Source organism: Dromiciops gliroides, chromosome 6, assembly GCF_019393635.1.
Source record: "Dromiciops gliroides isolate mDroGli1 chromosome 6, mDroGli1.pri, whole genome shotgun sequence".
Taxonomy (NCBI): domain Eukaryota; kingdom Metazoa; phylum Chordata; class Mammalia; order Microbiotheria; family Microbiotheriidae; genus Dromiciops; species Dromiciops gliroides.
The window spans coordinates 248,561,926-248,582,453 of NC_057866.1; the positions used below are offsets into that span (position 1 = coordinate 248,561,926).

General features: G+C 38.2%; 1 protein-coding gene across 1 annotated transcript in view; it reads right to left on the reverse strand.

The window, feature by feature from the left end:
* Window positions 1-20,281, reverse strand: part of LOC122731282 (probable E3 ubiquitin-protein ligase HERC6) — a 66,721-nt gene extending 46,440 nt beyond the window's left edge. Inside the window, exons 1-6 of the mRNA XM_043971291.1 lie at window positions 20,041-20,281; window positions 17,378-17,537; window positions 14,679-14,755; window positions 12,167-12,394; window positions 8,656-8,753; window positions 2,193-2,317 (exon numbers count right to left, since the gene is read on the reverse strand). Of these exons, the coding sequence (XP_043827226.1) occupies window positions 2,193-2,317; window positions 8,656-8,753; window positions 12,167-12,394; window positions 14,679-14,755; window positions 17,378-17,537; window positions 20,041-20,281 (929 nt within the window). The remainder of the gene's footprint in view (window positions 1-2,192; window positions 2,318-8,655; window positions 8,754-12,166; window positions 12,395-14,678; window positions 14,756-17,377; window positions 17,538-20,040) is intronic.
* Window positions 20,282-20,528: the final 247 nt, after the last annotated feature.

A 20,528-nucleotide genomic window follows, 5' to 3' on the forward strand; every position in this document is an offset into this window, starting at 1 on the left:
GTTCAGGGTGATAAAACAAAATGTAGAAAGCGTAAGTCCAGCCACAGTCCAAAGAGTTAGCCCTGGGGGCAGTTAGGTGGAGTTGTGGATAAAGCATGGGCCCTGGATTCAGGAGAACCTGAGTTCAAATCTGGCCTCAGACACTTGACACTAGCTGTGTGACCCTGGGCAAGTCACTTAACCTTCATCACCCCACAAAAAAATTTAAAAACAAACAAACAACAAACAACAACAACAAAAACCCCCAAAGAGTTAGCCCTGCTACAACGGCCTCTGTAATGGAGCTCTGGGTTATGTTCTGTTTCCTATTCTTTTGGCTCCCAACTGGACTGTAAGCCTTCTGGACACACAGGCACACATTCAATTTCTTTTTTATTTCCAGAGTAAATTCTCCAAAAAAAATGTGTTAATTAAATTTTGTTTGTTTGCTTTGTGTTTTATTTATTTATTTGTTTATTTATTTATTTCTGTGGGACAATTAGGGTTAAGTGACTTGCCCAGGGTCACACAACTAGTAAGTGTCAAGTATCTGAAGTCGGATTTGAACTCATATCCTCCTGAATACAGGTCTTGTGCTTTATCCACTGAGCCACCTAGCTGCCCCCTAATTAATCTTTTAAAAAATTTGTTAAGTGCCTATTATGGTTTAGTTGTTTAGGATAAAGGGATAAACCAGTCCTTCCCTTTAAATTGTTTATATTTTACTGGGGCAAATTATTTACAGGGGGGGTTTTAGATGATTTCATTAGCATAGAAAACTACCAGGAGATGAAACTCTCTCTTACCAATGCAGGTTAATGCTTTCTCTTCGACTTATCAACTTAGAGAGTTAGCTAAATGCCCCGAAGAGATAAATAAACACGAGATAATTGGAGGAGGGAAAGAGCACAATGAGGGGGGGGGAGGCATCAGAGAAAGCCATCAAGAGGCAGTAACAGCTGGTTGCTCTAAGCAATGGAAGTGAGGAGGGCAGGAATTCCAGTTATGTCTGTGGAAAGTCAGTGTCAAGTTCAAGGGCAGTTGGGCTGAAACATAGAGTGTGTGAACATGAAGGAAGTTTGGAAAGGTAGATGAGAGCCAGACTTTAGAGTACTTAAAAAAATAAGATTGAGGACTTTGAATTTTATCCTCTGGGTAATAGGGAAGAACTGACATTTTTTGTTTTTCTTTTTTACCTGAGCTTTGATTTAGGCAAATTATTTTAACAACTATTTGGATAATGTTGTTCATCCAGAGGACCAATGGCATTGGGAGGGGGGGATGGCTTGCAAATGAATTGGATTTAAGTGAGGCAGGGCTGTGCAAAGTCATCATCCTCATTCTCTTCTCCAGGGTCATTGGAGTCTAGGGGCAAGTCATACTTCAAGACAACTGACCATAATGAATTAGAGAGAGGAGAAAATAGAAACCAGGAGCCCAATTAAGGGTCTATTGTAATATTCCAGGCATAGTTGATGGGAGTTTGCACTACAGTGGTAGCTGCATAAGTGGAAAGAAGGGGAGGGATAGGAGAAATGTGGATATGCCAACAAGACTTGGCAACTGGCAGGATATGGGAGGTCATGGGCGAAGAAGAGTTAAGGTTGAATGCTTCAGTCAAGAAAAAGCAAAATGGCATGAACTATACCATCAAGTGATTAATTAAGACTCATTTACACTAGCGGCAGCTAGGTGGCACAGTGGATAGAGCACCAGCCCTGGAGTCAGGAGTACCTGAGTTCAAATCCGGCCTGAGACACTTAACACTTACTAGCTGGGTGACCCTGGGCAAGTCATTTAACCCCAATTGCCTCACTAAAAAAAAAAAAAAAAGACTCATTTACACTAATCTGAAATTGTGGCCAAACTGCATTTGAAAAACTCAAGTTGTCAAAAATAAAAACTTTCTTTAGAGAGTCACATATCTCAGGCACATAAACATTAAAGTGCATTGAAACTAATGGCATAAGAGTTTTTTTCTGGTAAAAAAAAATCAAGTTTGAAAATTTTCTTTTTTTTTCTTTGTTCAGAGCAATGAGGGTTAAGTGACGTGTCCAGGCTCACACAGCTACTAAGTGTCAAATGTCTAAAGTCGAATTTGAACTGAGATCCTCCTGAATCCAGGACTAGTGCTTTAAGCACTGTGCCACCTAGCGACTACCTAGTTTGAAACTTTTAACCTTTGCCTATCCTAAAGAAATATAGTCTGTTACCTTCCACAGGCTATTTGAGAAAAGACATGAGCTGATTCCACAAGCTGGGGACTCCTCTTCTCAGAAACCAGTTCATGTCCCAGCTGTCCAGAGGTATTGCTTCCAAATGTGAATACTTTACCTTCCTGTAAGGAATAGATCAGCTTTTGATTAGTAATAGGAAATGAAAAAATTGAAGAGTGTAGTTCCAAGTAGTGGTAGATCTTGTGTATTGATCTAAAAAGCTAGCTGAAGAGCAGTGCCAAAATTTTTCCATGTTTCATTTGATTGTTTTCCAAAAAAAAAAAAAAATTCTCTTTAGAAGACTTTACTAGGGGCAGCTAGGTGGTGCAGTGGATTAAGCACCAGCCCTGGATTCAGGAGGACCTGAATTCAAATCTGGCTTCAGACACTTGACACTTACTATCTGTCTGACCCTGGGCAAGTCACTTAACTCACATTGCCCTGAAAAAAAAAACCCCAAAAAACTTTACTGGTTTAAAAAGGATACTTGTCACTTAAGGGGAATACTTCTTGCCTCTTGCTCCACATGTATATATCTGCTTTGTAAATTTTAAGAAAAGCTTTTGAAATCAAATTATGATGTAAAGGGTTTTGGAATTTCTTATAAATCTCTGAAATGTCATAAGCAGATTTCAAACAGTATCATCTATTCTTTATTTTTTGTTTTTGTTTTTGGTGTGTGTGTGTGTGTGTGTGTGAGGCAACTGGGGGTTAAGTGACTTGCCCAGGGTCACACAGCTAGTAAGTGTTAAGTGTCTGAGGTCAGATTTAAACTCAGGTCCTCCTGAATCCAGTGCCAGTGCTCTATCCACTCTGCCACCTAGCTGCCCCTCCTATTCTTAATTTAAATGGAGAATGCTTTTTCATTAGACTGGGTAACAAAGTTAGGGGGAAAGAGGAAGAAGAAAGAAAAGTTGCCTCAGGATTGAGTCTCAAAAGCATGGGAATAGCATTTGATGGAATTTGATGGTGGATGGAAGACGGATTGGACAAAGCATGAAGGGGAAACCAGATGACCATTTTTCCAAAATATAACCAAGAGGATTCCTGCTGAGACATTGGGTCTTCTCAGGTGGGGACTGACAAACTGTGGCCAACAAAAATGTAAAAACAATTCTTGGTTCGTGGGCCCAACAACAACAAAAAGGTAGTGTGGGCTGCAGTTTGTTGACTCCTGCTAAAAAGTCCCTTCACACCCTAAGAATCTGTGGTGCTATTGCTCCAATTGCAAGTTAGGGCCACAGCCTCATGGAATGCAATAATGGATTGATACCAGTCCAGGTGGTGGTAGACTTGGAATTCCAGAGAAGCCTGCTACTTACTAACTGTGCAAAATTGAACTAGTCATCTAGACCCTCTGAACCCCAGTTTCTTTGTTGGTAAAAGGGAATGAGAATAACTGTAGGATCCACCTGTGAAGGATGACTGAGAATCATAGGATCTTTCCCTTAAATTTATTTTTAAAAAATAAACAAACATTTATTTTCTCTTCATTATGCTCCCCTCTCTCCCAACACTGCACAAAATTTTTAAAAACACTCTAAACAATTCTGCACAGAAAAACAAAACAAATTTCCACATAAACAATGTCCAAAAATGTATATCTACCTCTTGTATCCATTATTTCTATGGCAGGAGGTGGTCAATAAGCTTCATTTTTGGCTCTCTGAGATCTTAGGTTGTTATTACATTGACCATAGTTTAAAAATCTTTCAAATCTTTCTTTATAATGTTTCCAGTATATTAATAATTATTCTCCTACTTCAGCTAATTTCACTTTGTATCGGTTTATAGAGGTCTTCCTGTGTTTCCTCTAAAACTGTCCATTTCATCATTTCTTTTGTAGCAATTAAATTCCATTTCATTCCTAGAGGAGAATTTGTTAAGCTATTCTTCAATAGTGCACACCCCCTTAGTTTCCAATTCTTAAGAAGCTACCACAGAAATAGCTGTTATAAATATTTTTGTACATATATATCCTTTCCCTCCTTATTTGATCTCTGGGTTCAGAGGAATTAGAAGATTGATCTCTGGGGCAGCTAGGTGGTGCAGTGGATAGAGCACCGGCCCTGGAGTCAGGAGGACCTGAGTTCAAATCCGGCCTCAGACACTTGACACTTACTAGCTGTGTGACCCTGGGCAAGTCACTTAACCCCAATTGCCTCACTTCAAAAAAAAAAAAAGAAGATTGATCTCTGTAGGCCTAGAGGTGACATAACAGATCAGGGGATATGCACAGTTTAGTGATTTGGGGGTCACAGTTCCAAATCACTTCCCAGAACACATGGACCAATTCACAGTTCCACCAATAGTGCATTAGAGAATCTGTTTTTCCCCAACCTCTACAACATTTGTCACTGTTGTCATTCCAGTGGGTTATAAAATAAAACCTCAGAGTTGCTTTAATTTGCATTTTCCCAATTATTAATGATTTGAATATTTTTATATTACTATTGATAGTTTGGAATTCTTCCTTTGAGAACTACCTGTTCATATCTTTTGACAATGTATCTTTTTTGGGGGGCAGGGTAATGGGGGTTAAGTGATTTGCCCAGGGTCACACAGCTAGTAAGTGTTAAGTGTCTAAAGTTGAATTTGAACTCAGGTCCTCCTGAATCCAGGGCCGGTGCTCTATCCACTGCACCACCTAGCTGCCCTGACAATGTATCTTTTCAGGAATGTTGCTTGTTCTTTTAAATTTGATTCAGTTCCTTTCATATCTTGGAAATAGGAATTTTGTCAGAAACATTTGCCACAAAGACTTTTTCCCCCAGTTCACCATTTCCTTTCTAATTTTAATTGCATTGGTCTTGTTGGTGCAAAACCTTTTAAGTTTTATAATAAAAATTTTCCATTTTATCTTTAGTGATTCTCGCTATCCCTTTTTGGGGGACATGAACTCTTTCTCTATTCACTGATTTGAATCCATTTTTAATTTATATAGGTATAGGGTATGAAGTGTTAGTCTAAACCTAATTTCTGACAGACTACTTTCTAATTTTCCTAACAGCTTTTTCCAAGTAATGAATCTTTAACCAAGTAGCTGGGGTCCTTGGTTTTATTGAATAAGAAGCTACTCTGTTTGTTTCCATAACTAATCTGTTGCATTGGTGGACCTCTCTATTTCTTAATTAGTATCAAATAAGTTTGAAGATTACTTTTTTGTAGCATACCTTGGGATATAGCACTGCTAAGCTTCCTTCCTTTCCACTTTTCCCCCCATTATTTCTCTTGAAATTCTTGACCTTTTATCTCTCCAGAGGAATTCTGTGATTATTTTGTTGTTGTTGTTTGGTTGGGATGTTTTAGTTTTTGGGTTTTTGGGTTTTGGGAGGTTTTTTTTTGAGGCAATGAGGGTTAAGTGATTTGCCCAGGGTCACACAGCTAGTGTCAAGTGTCTGAGGCCAGATTTGAACTCAGGTACTCCTGAATCCACCTAGCTGAATCCACCTAGCTGCCCACTCTGTGATTATTTTTAAAGTAACACTTTGGTAGTCTGATTGGAACAGCACTGAATAAGTGAATGAATTTAGTTAATATGTTTTTTCTTTATCCTATTGGCTCAGCCTATCCATTAGTAATTGCTACTTCTCCAATTACTTAGATCAGTCTTTATTTCTTTAAACAGTGATCATAATTAGATTCATAAAATACCTAGGTGACTCTTGGAAGATATATTCCCAAGTATTCTAAACATTTTGCAGCTATTTTGAAGAAACTTTCTTGTTCTCCTGCTGGATTTAAAAAAAAATGATTTGTGTTTGTTTTATATTCTTCAACTTTACTGAAGTCATTAATTATTTAAATTAAGTTTTTAGTCGAGACTTTAGGGTTTTTTATGTAAATCATTAGTTCATCTGCAAAAAGTTATAGTTGTGTTTCTTCTTTGCCTATGCTTATTTCCTTGATTCCTCCTCCTTGTCTTATTGCTATAGCTAACTTTCTGAGCATATTTAAGTTATAAGGTGATAGTGGTCACTTTGTTTACTGGAAAAGCTTACAACTGTTATCCATTACATATAATGTCAGCTTTTGTTTTTGAAGGATATTATTTACCACAATAAGAAAAAGTCCATTTCTTCCTATGATTTCTAGGAAAACAGAATAAAAAATAGTATCATGTGTGGGTTTTTTTTTAATCTAAACCCTGTAATCATGTGGTTTTTACTTATTCTATAAATATGGTATGTTATGTTCTTGTCTTCCACATATTATACCAATCCAGTATTCCTGGTACAAATTTCATGTGGTGATAGAATATCATCTCTTTAATATGTTGCTCTAGTTTATTTGCTAATATTTTATTTAAAATTTTTGTCTAAATATTTATTAAGGATATCAGTCCAGAGTTTTCTGTTTTGTCTCTACATGGTTTAGCAATTAAGACCATATTTGTATCACAGAAAGTAATTATAGGGGGCAGCTAGGTGGCACAGTGGATAAAGCACCGGCCCTGGATTCAGGAGAACCTGAGTTCAAGTTCGGCTTCAGACATTTGGCACTTACTAGCTGTGTGACCCTGAGCAAGTCACTTAACCTTCATTGCCCCACAAAAAAAGAAAAAAAAAAGAAAAGAAAGTAATCATAAAGGTCTCTTCTTTTTCTATTTTGTAATCTGTTTATGCAACATTGAAATTAACTATTTTTTGAATAGCAGAATTTACTTGTAAATTCAACTGGTCCCTCAAATTTTTTCTTCATGAGTTCATTTATGGTTTGATAAATTCATTTTTTAAAATAATAATAATAGCTAGCACTTATGTGGTATTTTAAGGTGTGAGAATCAGAGCGCCACCACCCTGCTGAGAAAGACATTGTGAGAACCAGGGAGACGCCCCACTGAAAAGAAAACATGTGACTAATCATCCAGAAACTGTCTGGCGTCTGGAAGTTATCACCTATAAGTCTTGTCTATCGATGCTATCAGCCAATTAGCTTGGAGCTTCGTGTGAGGATGGCCCTACTTCCTGTTTCACAGGGGGCTTCTGGGAGAAGCCACTGGGGATCTTCCTTTTGGTTTGGGAACTGGCTGTTGGTGGCAGGCCATTCTCTCTCTGAGATAGCTAGGGGAAAGCAGCTTTTCCTCTCTTTCTCTCTCTCTTTGCTAACCCCTAATATACTTTAATATATGCTTAATGCCCAAAGACTGGTGCTAAAACTTCTAATTTAAGGCAACCACATGTTAGATTTTTAGACATCACAGTTAGAATTTTAAGCTTCACAAAGGTTTTGTGTTAAGTAATCTTTTTTTGTTAATCTGGCTATTTTATATTTTTGTAAGAATTTATATCCATTTCTTTTAAGTTATCATTGTTGTTAACATACAACTGGGCAAAATAGTTCAGATTATTGCCTTTATTTCTTCTTTAATTGTAATTAATTCTTTTTTATTTTTGATACGAATAATTTGGGTTCCCTCTCTCTTTGAAAAAATTATATTATTTATCTATCCATTAGTTTTTCCCAGCTTCTACTTATATTTGTTAATTCATTGGGTTCTTTTTCTTTTAATTTTATTAATCTCTTCTTTGATTTTTCAGAATTTCTACATTGTTGCTTTGTTGGAACAGTTGATTTGTTTTATGGGTTTTTTAAATTTATGTGCCCAATTAATTGGGTTTTTTTCTTTATATTTTGTAAGCAGAAGAATTTGAAGGTATACATTTTCTCTAAGAATGACTTTAGCTGAATCCCATAAATTCTAGTATTTTGCTTCATTATTGTAATTGTCCTTGATGAAATTTTCTACTGTTCTATATTTTGTACTTTGATTTACCAGTTTTTTAGAATTAAGTTAGTCACCAAATAATTTTAAATTATTTTTCAATAGACCTTAAATAACATAGTTTTTTATTATATTGTTTTCAGTAAATAATATATTTAAAATGTCTACTTTTCTACATTTTTGGATGAGCTCTTAATTCTTTAGTACATGATCAAATTCTTTTCTATTCCATTTAGTAGTCAACAGAAATCTATTACTTCTAACTTCCCAAGGTTCTAAGTTCTATTAATTAACTCTGTAACTTCTTTGCTATTTATCTTTTCATTAGATTTGTTTAAGTCTAAAAGGAGTATATTGAGGTCCCCCCACTTTGAACTTTGACATAAAAGCACTGAGTTTGAAAGCTAGAAGGAACCTTATAGATCATCATCTAATCTAACTTCTTTTTATAAATGAGGAAATTAAGACCCAGAAAGATCAAGTGACCTGTCTCTGGTCACATAGATTATTCTTATAGTGACTGAACAGAGGATAGAAAACTCATCTCTTGACTATCCAAATCATAATAACTCTTTCTATAATGACAATAATCTCCAGATATTCCTTCTCCTTCCATTTTCAATACAATAATACTTGGCGCGCGCGCGCACACACACACACACACACACACACACACACACACACACACACACACACACCCCGCTACATTTCTGAAAAGCTTAAGTTTGCCATTACCTGGGTAAGAACAGCTGTATGTTCATCCCCACAGCTGATGTAAGTCACATTAAGGTGCTTTAGTTCACCAATGGAATGAGGTTTGTAGCTTTGTTGTACTGAAAGAAAGAAAAAAACACCTTCTATTATATATAAAAAAAGCCTCAGGTTTCATCTCTGTTAATAAGATCTTCAAGCAGGAGAAAAGAGGTAATATGGGAAAGAAGAAAGTAGTCCATTAGCATCTCTGATTAGGATACTTGAAACCTTAAACACAGTCAGGCTTCATACCCATCTAAAATTCAACTATTACTGACTTAAAAACAATCAAGGGGCAGCTAGGTGGTGCAGTGGATAGAGCACTGGCCCTGGAGTCAGGAGTACCTGAGTTCAAATCTGGCCTCAGACACTTAACATTTACTAGCTGTGTGACCCTGGGCAAGTCATTTAACCTCAATTGCCTCACTAAAAAAGAAAGAAAGAAAGAAAGAAAGAAAGAAAGAAAGAAAGAAAGAAAGAAAGAAAGAAAGAAACTGTCAGCCCAGAGATGGTAAGAGGGTTGAATAATTGTCAGAAAGTTTACAGAGGACCATTTGTTGGCAGTGGGTATGGCTGGCACTTATTGGCAACTCTATTGCCTATATGAAGTTTCAGGTTGCAGTTTCAGTGCAGAGAGGAGCACTTGTGGTCAGTCACAAGGGAACAGGGGCCCCAATTGCAATCGCAGGGCCAAAAGAAATCGTTTTACTTGCAACTGTAGGGGACCAAGGATACTTCCTGGTTAAAAAGCAGAATGCACACCTAGAGAATAGTGAATATGCCTCTTCTCAGATCCCAAATAACACCATTTCCTAAATAACACCTTGGAAACATAAAAAACTAGCTGGGGTGGGGGTCAGCTAGTTGGCACAGTGGATAAAGCACTGGCCCTGGATTCAGGAAGACCTGAGTTCAAATTTGGCTTCAGACACTTGACACGTACTAGCTGTGTGACCCTGGGCATGTCACTTAACCCCAATTGCTTCACTTAAAAAAAAAAAGTAGAATTGACTAAGTGGGAAAAGAGGTAGAAAAGCTCACTGAAGAAAATAATTCCTAAATAATTAGCATTGGGCAAGTGGAAATTAATGATTATATGAGACATCATGATATAATAAAACAAAGTCAAAAGAATGAAAAAATAGAAGAAAATATGAGATATCTCATGGAAAAACAACTGACCTGGAAAATAGACTGAGAAGAGATCATTTAAGGATTATTGGACTACCTGAAAGTCATGATTTTAAAAAAGAGGTTGGGGGCAGCTAGGTGGCACAGTGGATAAAGCACTGGTCCTAGATTCAGGAGGACCCAAGTTCAAATCTGGCCTCAGACACCCACCAATCACCTCCTTAAAGAGATCTCAAAATGAAAACTCCCAGAAATATTACATCCAAATTCCATAGCTCCTAGGTTAGGAATAAAATATTAAAAGCAGCCAGAAAGAAATCATTCAAATATTGTGAAACGACTGTCAGGATCACACAAGATTTAGTACCTGGCTTGAAATATGATGTTCTAGGAAGCAAAGGAGCTAGGACTACAACCAAGAATAATCTTCACAGCAAAATTGAGTATCTTCTGTGTATACATATCTCTTAGAGAAAGTCATAAGCTCTTTCAAGCAGAAGTTCCATTGTTTTCCCCTAAGAAGCACCCTCAAGGTCATTTATTTCCCTTGAGAACTGAAACAGCTAAAGGAAAGATAAAGGGAAACTTGGCCTAATAGCTGCTGCCCGACATGAGCTGATCAGAAATTGAGGGCCTCTGTAAAGCCCAAGTAACTAGGTGACCCAGGCAGTCCAGGTAACCACACTTGGTATTAACACCCTACGACCCACTACCCCCAATGGTGCTAGCACAATATCCTGAGTTCTGCTTTCTTTATCTTTAGTGCTGCAACCTCAATGACTCGTTTGGGAGTTTCACTTTACATTAGATGACTTGAGACTACAGCCCTCTGCACAGCCTACTGTTTGTTCTTTGTTATCAAAGAAAATCATCGGGGCAGCTAGGTGGAGCAGTGGATAGAGCACTGGCCCTGGATTCAGGAGGACCTGAGTTCAAATCCGGCCTCAGACACTTAACACTTACTAGCTGTGTGACCCGGGGCAAATCACTTAACCCCAACTGCCTCACCAAAAAAAAAAAAAAAAAAAGGAAGACCATCTCATTGGGGAGGTGATGTCATGACTTGAAGTGAATTGCATTTAAGTGAGATAGGGCTATGCAAGGTCACCAACATCACTCTGTCCTCCAGAGCCCTTTGTGTCCAATGGCAATACACTTATATATATGCACACATATATACATGTACACACACGTGCATACATGTGTATACACACACAAACATGGCACACATGTGTAAGTGCATTGTGTATATGTGTGTGTGTGTGTGTGTGTGTGTGTGTTTATAAAAGGATGGCTAGAGATAGCCCAGTTCTATTGGGATAAAAACACAACATGCTCACATATAAATCAATATTCTCTTTCTCTCTCTCTCTCTCTCTCTCTCTCTCTCTCTCTCTCTCTCTCTTTCTCTTCACTAACTTCTAATGCACTTTAATAAATACTTCAAAGGCTAAACTCTTGTTAAAGCTTCTAATTTAAGGCAACTACTCATTAGATTTTAGACATCACAGCTAGAATTTTAGACCTTATAGTTGTAGGTTAGGAGAAACTGGTCGAATCTATTCTGTGTTCTATTGAGAAAGTCAAGAACTTAGAGGAACCAATTCCTGGGAGAAAGGACCTTTGGAGAAGAGCAGAACTGAAGTCATAAATAAATGAGTAGGGAGGTCATGGAAAGAGCACTGATTCTGGAATAAGAAAGGCTGGGTTCAAGTCCCATTTCTGATGATGTGTGTGACCTTGATCAAGTCATATAACCTTTGCAGGCCTTGGTTTCTTCATTCATAAATTGCATTAAATAATCTTGACAGTGATTTCCTGTTATTATATACACGGTCCTATGAAATTCTCATAGAGTTTTTTGGAGTTTTGGGGTTTTTTGGTTTTTGGTTTTTTGTGTGCGAGGCAATGAGGGTTAAGTGACTTGCCCAGGGTCACACAGTTAGTAAGTGTTAAGTATCTGAGGCCAGATTTGAACTCAGGTCCTCCTGAGTTCAAAGCTGGCGCTTTATCCACTGCATCACCTAGCTGCCCCCGAAATTCTCATAGAGTTTTAAGACGGACCACACACATTTGAAATTACTTTGATAATGCTTGAAAGGCAACACACAAACCATTGTACATGAAGCCAGCACACACAAAAAGCATGTGTTCTTAGGAAACGTGAGGCTGCATGAGAAGCATCAGGACAGAATCCAAACCAAGAGTAAGAGTTCTGAGCAAAAAGTTGTAAAGGAAATAACTTGGTCCCCACACCAAGTTTCTTCCATAACTGGCATTTCCATTGAAGAATCCTTTACAAAACTGACTTCTCACTTTGAAAAGACAATGTCTTATCAAAAAGACAAAATCATGTTATTACCTGATGCATTCTTGCCACTGAGGGCCAATTGGCCTGCACTGTTGCTTCCCCAGCCATATGAAGTACCAGAGAGAGAGAGGGCAAAGCTGTGAGCCCCTCCCGCTGCAACCTGAGCCAGAGGAATGTCGTTGAGACTGGTCACCTGCTGGGGGCTGGCTTGGGAGGGGATGTTTTGCCCCAGGCCTAGTTGTCCATGACTGTTCTTTCCCCATGAAAAGACTTTGCCATCTGCAAAGACACACACACACACACACACACACACACACACACACACACAAGAAATACAATTTCAAAATCTTGGGTTTCAGATACACTGCAATACCCAAATTGACTGTGAAACATTTCACAACACTATATACTTTTAAATATATAGACAGAGAACAACTTGGGGGAATGACTTAAATGGAGATAGAGCGAAGAGATAAGTCGTAATTATCTAGAGTCTTTCCATCCTGATTTTGATGAGGAGATGGATTTGGTTTTTCTCCTTTTAGTAATCTAATGATTTCTTTTTGATGAATATTTTTGGACATGGCAGCCCCTCAATCTGGAAAATCCACATAAAGTTTTTGGCTCTCCTTCATACCAGAGAAAAAGTCTGAATTATTATGGTATGAAAAGATAAAACATTGTTTTATTATATAATACTATATATAAAAACATATACATGTATATAGGTTTTTATATATAGCACTGTATAATGTAGTATTGTATGTGTGTATATATGTTTATATATAGCATTGTATAATATAGTATTATAATGTATGGTGTAGTCTTAGATATGTATATATATAGCATTGTATAATGTAATATTATAATGTATAATGTAGTATTATGAGTATGTTTATATATAGCATTGTATAATGTAGTATTATATATGTATATATAAGTTTATATATATAGCATTGTATAATGTAGTATTCTAATGTATAATGCAGTATTAGATATGTGTATATATATTTATATATAGCATTGTATAATGTAGTATTATAATATATAATGTAATATTAGATGTATGTACATATATGTTTATATATAGCATTGTATAATGTAGTATTCTAATGTATAATGCAGTATTAGATATGTGTATATATGTTTATATATAGCATTGTATAATATAGTACGATAATGTATGATGTAGTATTATATATATATATATATGCACATTTCTGAGTTTCTAAACCTTTTCTATGTTGTCTGCAAAATGCCCCCCTCCCAGTTCCCATTTAATTTCTTATGCCAACCCATGAAACCATGATGGGGAAAGTTACAGTGTGGAAGGGATAAGTATATAGGGAACTTGCAGTATGGAAATTCCTCAATTGATGAAGATTGGCCATTCATTTGTAACTTATCCAGTCCTGGAGCTCTCAATGTGAAGCACTGAAAGGCTAAGTGGCATGAAATAGTTAAAAGTATCAAGGGACATTGGATCTAGAATTTAAGGACTCAGGTTCAAATCCTACCTGACACTCGCTACCTATGTACCCTTGGTTCATTTACGTTCTCTCAACTTGACTTTCTTCATATGTAAAATGAGGACTAGACTTTTCTTTAAGGTCCATAACCCCATCTTAGAACATATCACAGCCAGGACTTGATTCTAGGTCTTTCTGATTCCAAGACAAGATCTATCCATTTGGATGGATACTTTGCCAAAAATTAGACTCATAAGTCTACTCATATGATTTATGACTCATAAATTTGATTAATAACACTTGGTAGTATCTTGAAGAACTACCAGGGCAGCTAGGTGGCACAGTAGATAAAGCACCAGCCCTGGATTCAGGAGGACCTGAGTTCAAATCCAGCCTCAGACATTTAACACTGGCTGTGTGACCCTGGGCAAGTCACTTAACCCCAACTGCCTCACCAAAAAAAACAAAACAAAAAAAACTACCAATATTTTCCAGATTCAAAAAAGTTAGTTATGCCTAACTGTTATATCTTGACAGAATCTTTAGCTCATAGTCCATTGTTGATTTGAACAGTTCTGCTGATTGCTTGCAATATGCAGCAATCCTCCCTTTGAGAGGCTCATGGTATAGTCATTCTGTATCATCACTCTGGCCCTCTGTCCACTACACCACCAGCTGCCCATTATATAACCAAGATTTTAAACAAGATTTAAAAAATATACATATTTGGGGGCGGAGAAAGGAAGAAAAAAAGGGGAAAAGAAATTTACACGATAACTTTCTTATATACTTAAAAGGAATAGCAAGTTGTACATAATAGATTTAATTCCATGGGCAATCATCATTTTTATTAATTCTACTGTTGTGGAAATGCTTGTTTTATTTCATAAATTAAAAATAAAATGTAAAATTAATAATAGAATTAATAAAATAAATAAAAATAAAAATGGAATAGGCCTGTTGAAGTTGGGTAGCTACAACCTTTTTAATTCACTAAAATAAATATCAACACAATAAAATGTCTCAATTATGGAACAAAATTTTAAAAACAAGTGTGTTTTGCAAATTAATTATCACAAAAACAAAGCTTTTACCTTGTGCCAATGCTACGGAGTGATAATGTCCACAAGAGACTTGTATTATTTTGACCTTAGAAAGATCCCCAATTTGCCTTTAATAAAAAATGATGGGAAAAAATGTTTAAACGATTCATTAATGCAGCCCACTGGTTAATTTCTCACTGGCCTAAAATAATAACTTCATCATTTTTATAGTAATACCTACCTTACTGGGTTGGTGCTAGAATCAAATAAGCAATAGCTCATATGCAAAACACCTGGCAAACCTAGGCAGTCTAATACTCTGGACCCCTCTGCATCCTCCCTGAGGATCACCATAGTGGTCATTGATTTAGACACCTGATTCTGACCAACCTGGTCAACTGCAGCTCATAAGACCCTAATTACAACAGCCTTATTGTCCTCAGCCTCCCAGGAGCAGAGATCAAAGGCATGAACCCACCATAGCCAGCCTCCCCTGAGTACTTTTATTTTTTTTTTGTTGTTGTTGTTTTTGTTTTTTGGGGGGACAATGAGGGTTAAGTGACTTGCCTAGGATCATACAGCTAGTGTCAAGTGTCTGAGGTTGGATTTGAATTCAGGTCCTCCTGAATCCAGAGCTGGTGCTTTATTCACTGTGTCACCTAGATGCCCCTACCCCAGGTACTTTTACTAGCCTCTACCTCCCCAGGTGAGCTGCCTCTCCTTCCTCCATGAGCCTGATCTTTGATGTTCAGAACACTGGCTCTTCAGGGTCCTCTCTAGCATCTCAGGAAAGAGGAGCCTCAGGGCAGGCACTTAGGAGCTTCTGTGTCTAGCTTCTCCATGGTCAATCCCAGCAGCACCACTGAGATTGCTGTTGCTCCTCAGGGTTTCCAAGTCTTCACCCCGCAGCTTTCTGACCTCCGTGGATCTTTCTGAAGGGATCCCTCTGCTCTTGATGCTTCTGGACATTGAGTTTTACAGGCCGCATTTGTCTGGTCTATCTCCGGTCATGTGCTGGGAGGTTTCTGGCTTGTCTGCTCAGGCTGGCACTGGCTTTGCTGATGGCCCCCTTTCCTATTACCCTCAAGCCTCTGGCTGACTTTTAGTGCAGTTCTGGGTTTAAAGATGCCACTTATTGGAGTTTCCCCATCTCCTGGCAGTTCAGAAGTCTAGGTTGCCTTTCCCCTTGTCCAGCAATTATGGTGCCTTCCAATATAAGTTGCTCACTTGAGCCTGAGCCAGCTTTTTATTATTTGCGATACTTTTCCTGACCTTAGACGGATTTTCCAGGAGATCCTGAATTCCTTCAGTCAGTGCTGGCTGAACTACACAGATTGTACTCCCCCCAAGCTACTACACTATTCTTGGAAGACACCCACTGACAAGAGGATTCCAATCCCCAGCCTAGCTTGCCAGAAGGCATAGACTGTGAGGGAACAGAATCTCACAAAATGTTTCATGTTTCGATGTTTTCGGTATCAACTTCCTGGGAAAGAATAATGGTACTTAGAAGTTACCACTTCATGTTTGTTTTCATTATTATGTGCTTTGGAGTCATCAGTGTTTTAAGCATTTTTGGGGTATGTGGCATGACAAACACAATTGACTAAGAACTGACTACTTCTCACCGATTCACCATTCCCAGGCCAATGAATTGCCTGGGACTGACCAGACTTTGTCAATTCTAGCATCTGATTATTTTGTAGAGTTCCCCAAACTCTCCTCTCCAAAGAATCTCAAGTTTTCTTTTTGTATTTTTGCTTGTTATATAAAACAGTTTACTTTAAGAATTTATGAGATACTTAACACTCATAAAGGTAATCTCATCACTCTCAAGTCTTTATATAAAATAATTTAGCTGGTGAAACTTAATAAGGTAAATTAACCCAGAGGCAATCTTTTCTCTTTCTGTTTTCTTACCCCATATAAACCCTATCCCCTGTCCCCATCTTTGGGTATTCCTAGTACTTGCTATGGCGGTATCCCTAGTTATAACTCCTCTGTCCAGATTAAAGACCTTCATTCTGTTATGTTGATTGTTTTAATAATTTTCAGAATGACAGGAGGAAATAAATAGCTCACCTTTATCTGATCTATCTTGTACATTGAGTACCTTTCTATTCCTTTTTTAGGGAGACCATGGGCATAAATTAAATCTAGGCTTTCCCCCTTTGAGGTAGGGGTGTAAAAAGTCAGAGAGTAAAAGAAAAAGACCCTGACTCTCCTATTTAGAAGCCAGACTGCCCAGGACTTAACTCAGTCCTTATACATGTATCCAAGAGTTAGGGGCAATCTTGAGAGGGAGAGGGGAAGTGCCTGAGGTTCCAAGGGGGAAGTAGTGGCTTTGTGTTGTTATACATATCTTATGCTTGCCACTCAATATTAAGATTAATTGAGGGCAGCTAGGTAGCGAAGTGGATAAAGCATCGGCCCTGGATTCAGGAGTACCTGAGTTCAAATCCGGCCTCAGATACTTGACACTTACTGGCTGTGTGACCCTGGGCAAGTCACTTAACCGCCATTGCCCCACCAAAAAAAAAAAAAAGATTAATTGACATTCCTTAAATAAATAACTAGGAGGTCTTCCCTAGTATTAAAATCTGCCTTAGAAAATTAATGAAGTAGATAATTTATATACAATCAGACATCGGCTATTATTTCATTTATCCTCACAAGTTATGTATAATGATATATTTTTAAAATGGAGAAATAGGCTTACAACACAACCAAAGTCACATTAGAATACTTACTTTGGTATAAAACTTTGTTCCTTAAATTCTCCGATGCCCAGCTGCCCTTCAGAACCAGATCCCCATGAGAAGACTCTTCCTCTTTTGCAAACAGCCAAGGAGTGCTCTTTTCCACAGCTGACAGAAACAATTATCTGAGTTTCCAGTGCCTGAATTGGTGCTTTAAAGCATGGAGTGGGGGGAAAAGTCACAAATTTATTCAGTTTAACTACAGATACATTTCATTTATGGCCAATAAAACATTTTTTTTTAAATGCAGTCAGGGCAGCTAGGTGGCGCAGTGGATAGAGCACCAGCCCTGGATTCAGGAGGACCTGAGTTCAAATACGACCTCAGACACTTAACACTTACTAGCTTTGTGACTCTAGGCAAGTCACTTAACCCCAAGTGCCCCACAAAAATAAAATAAAAACAAAAATGCAGTCAAAGGAACAGAGGGAAGTTCAAAAGGAAGCACAGACAAAGACAGTTTTGAAAGTATAGCAAATTACTATTTGCTTTTTTTAAAAGCCTGCATATGAAATGGAGATTTACATATTGTATATGAATTCTTTTTGCATTATATATATGTATACATATGCATACATGCTAAAGAAAATAAGAGTTTCTGGACAGAAAGGAGAATTTTAGTATTGGGTTTGAAATGCTGCACCTCTCAGAATGACAGCATAAAAAAAAAAATCTGTCTAGGGGGCAGCTAGGTGGCGCAGTGGATAGAGCACCAGCCTTGGATTCAGGAGGACCTGAGTTCAAATCCAGGCTCAGACACTTGACACTTACTAGCTGTGTGACCCTGGGCAAGTCACTTGACCCCAATTGCCTCACCAAAAAATAAAATAAAATAAATAAAGTGAGGCAATTGGGGTCAAGTGACTTGCCCAGGGTCACACAGCTAGTAAGTGTCAAGTGTCTGAGCCTGGATTTGAACTCAGGTCCTCCTGAATCCAAGGCCAGTGCTTGATCCACTGTACCACCTAGCTGCCCCTGCCTCACTTTAAAAAAAGAAAGAAAGAAAGAAAAAGAAAAAAGAAAAAATCTGTCTAAGAACTATAAAAACATTCCATGTTATGCTAACATTGTGCCAGCAAAGATCATTAAAATAAAAGATGTAAAAGAAAGCATGCCTTGGTTCATGTTACTTGAAGGTTAAGGCTAATTTTCTATATAATAGAAAATATTCATAATACTTCACAACTTGAGAGCTGGCAATGCTGGTATATAATTCCATATTTCAAGGAGGCTGATACTTCCTTTAACCAATGAATATTGCAATGCATCTTTTTTAGAGAACAGCTTTGGACCAAAAAATAATTACCTAGTTGCCAACTATCAGGTTGTTAGCCAATACTAGACAGATAGATGCCTTTCCATTTTGGCAGGACCTGCTGAAGCTTGGGCTCTATTAATGTAACCTCCAAAATTTAGGGTTAGCTCCACCCCCATAATTAAGAGGACTATTTTAGTGGAAAGTGCATACTGAAAAAAGGGAATGGACATCGACTCCCACTTTAGGAGAAAAAAGATTAAGGGTCTGGATTAAGCTGAATTTTATTTTGTGCCCTCCTCCCCAAAAGAAAGTCCCCCCCCCCAAACCTACTCAGATTATGCTTCACAGTCTTTCCTCCCACTATACTAACAATTTTCGGATCTGAAATGGTATAAAAGTGTCATTTATTTAAGCATCCAATTCCCCTGGGTCATAATCAATTTACCCAAAAAGCCTTTTTCCAATATGAAGGATCAATATCAGCAATCTTTATTTTTTCTTATTTATTTAATCACTTATATCTTTTTAAAATGTTCACAAATAAATCCCTGCCCCACCCCCATAAAGTCATGCCTAGGGAAATTCTTCGAAGGATGTGCAGTAAATTTGGAACTCTGCCTTCCATAATCAGGTTCTGCTCTGCAGACAGAGCTATCTCACGAAGGGAGATGATGTCATCATCAGGGGAAAAAAAAACCAACAACTCGGAAAACGAAAGAACTTATTCACTAGTTAGTTTTGTTTCACAGTTTCGTTTCAGAGGACCTTGAGAAACTGAAACTAGCCTAGTCGTTCTCATTGATGGAGAAAAGAAACTCAAAGAGGATGCAACTGTAGCCAGGATGGAGATGGAGAAGTCGTTTTGCAACCGAAAGGATACAGTTCTCTCCTGAATTTTTTTCTTTTTTTAAAAATAATAACAAACATTTTTATTTAAAGTTTTGCGTTCCAAATTCTATCCCTCCTCCCCTCCTCCCTCCCTGAGGCCGTAAATAATCATGTGTACAATTAAATAAAACACTGGATATATTTCTTCTAGCTCATCAACATTAACTTTAATTTCTTTTTCAATTTTCAACTTTTTGGGGGAAAGATTTTGAGTTCCAATTTTTTCTGTCTCCCGTCTTTCCTTCCCCCATCCCCAAGACGGCAATCTGATACACACACACACACACACACACACACACACACACACATATATATATATATATACACATATATGCACATACATACACACGCACATATATGAACACACACACATATACATCCTTAACTTTCCGTCAAAAATTTCCATGGCCCTAGATTCCCCTGACCTCTAAGGCTCCAAAACTTTTAAGTAAGAGCAGATTCTGCTACCCCAAAGCCTTTCCCGGCCCTAGCTCGCGGCTCTTCTCACCTGGCTTCTTACAGTCCTGGATGATCTTCCTGCCCAGCTGCCCGCAGCTGTTGTCACCGCAGGACCAGACGGTGCCGTCCGACAGCAGAAGCAGCGAGTGGCGCTCCCCGCAAGCAGCTTGCAGTAAGGGCTCGCCGCCTGGGCTGTCTACCGCCCGGCATCTCACCCCCGCATTCTTGGCCCTGCGCCTGGCCTTGATCCCCAGCTGCCTGAAGGAGTTGTCGCCCCAGCAGTAGTGCATGTTGCCTCTGCCTCGCAAGTTGCGGCCAAGGATGTGCTCTCCGTTCTCCTATATATACATTCCGGTTTGTTGAAGAATTATTTATCGAGGGTGTTTTGTATCCCAACTCCACCCCCTCAAGGCGGGGATAATTTACTGAGAGCTAGGCATTTTAGAGGCTTTCAAACTGCCTGTCCATCCAGTGACTAGAAAAGTAACGCCCCTTGGGGACAGTAACCTTCTCCTTTCCCTCTCTGACAGCAGTCAG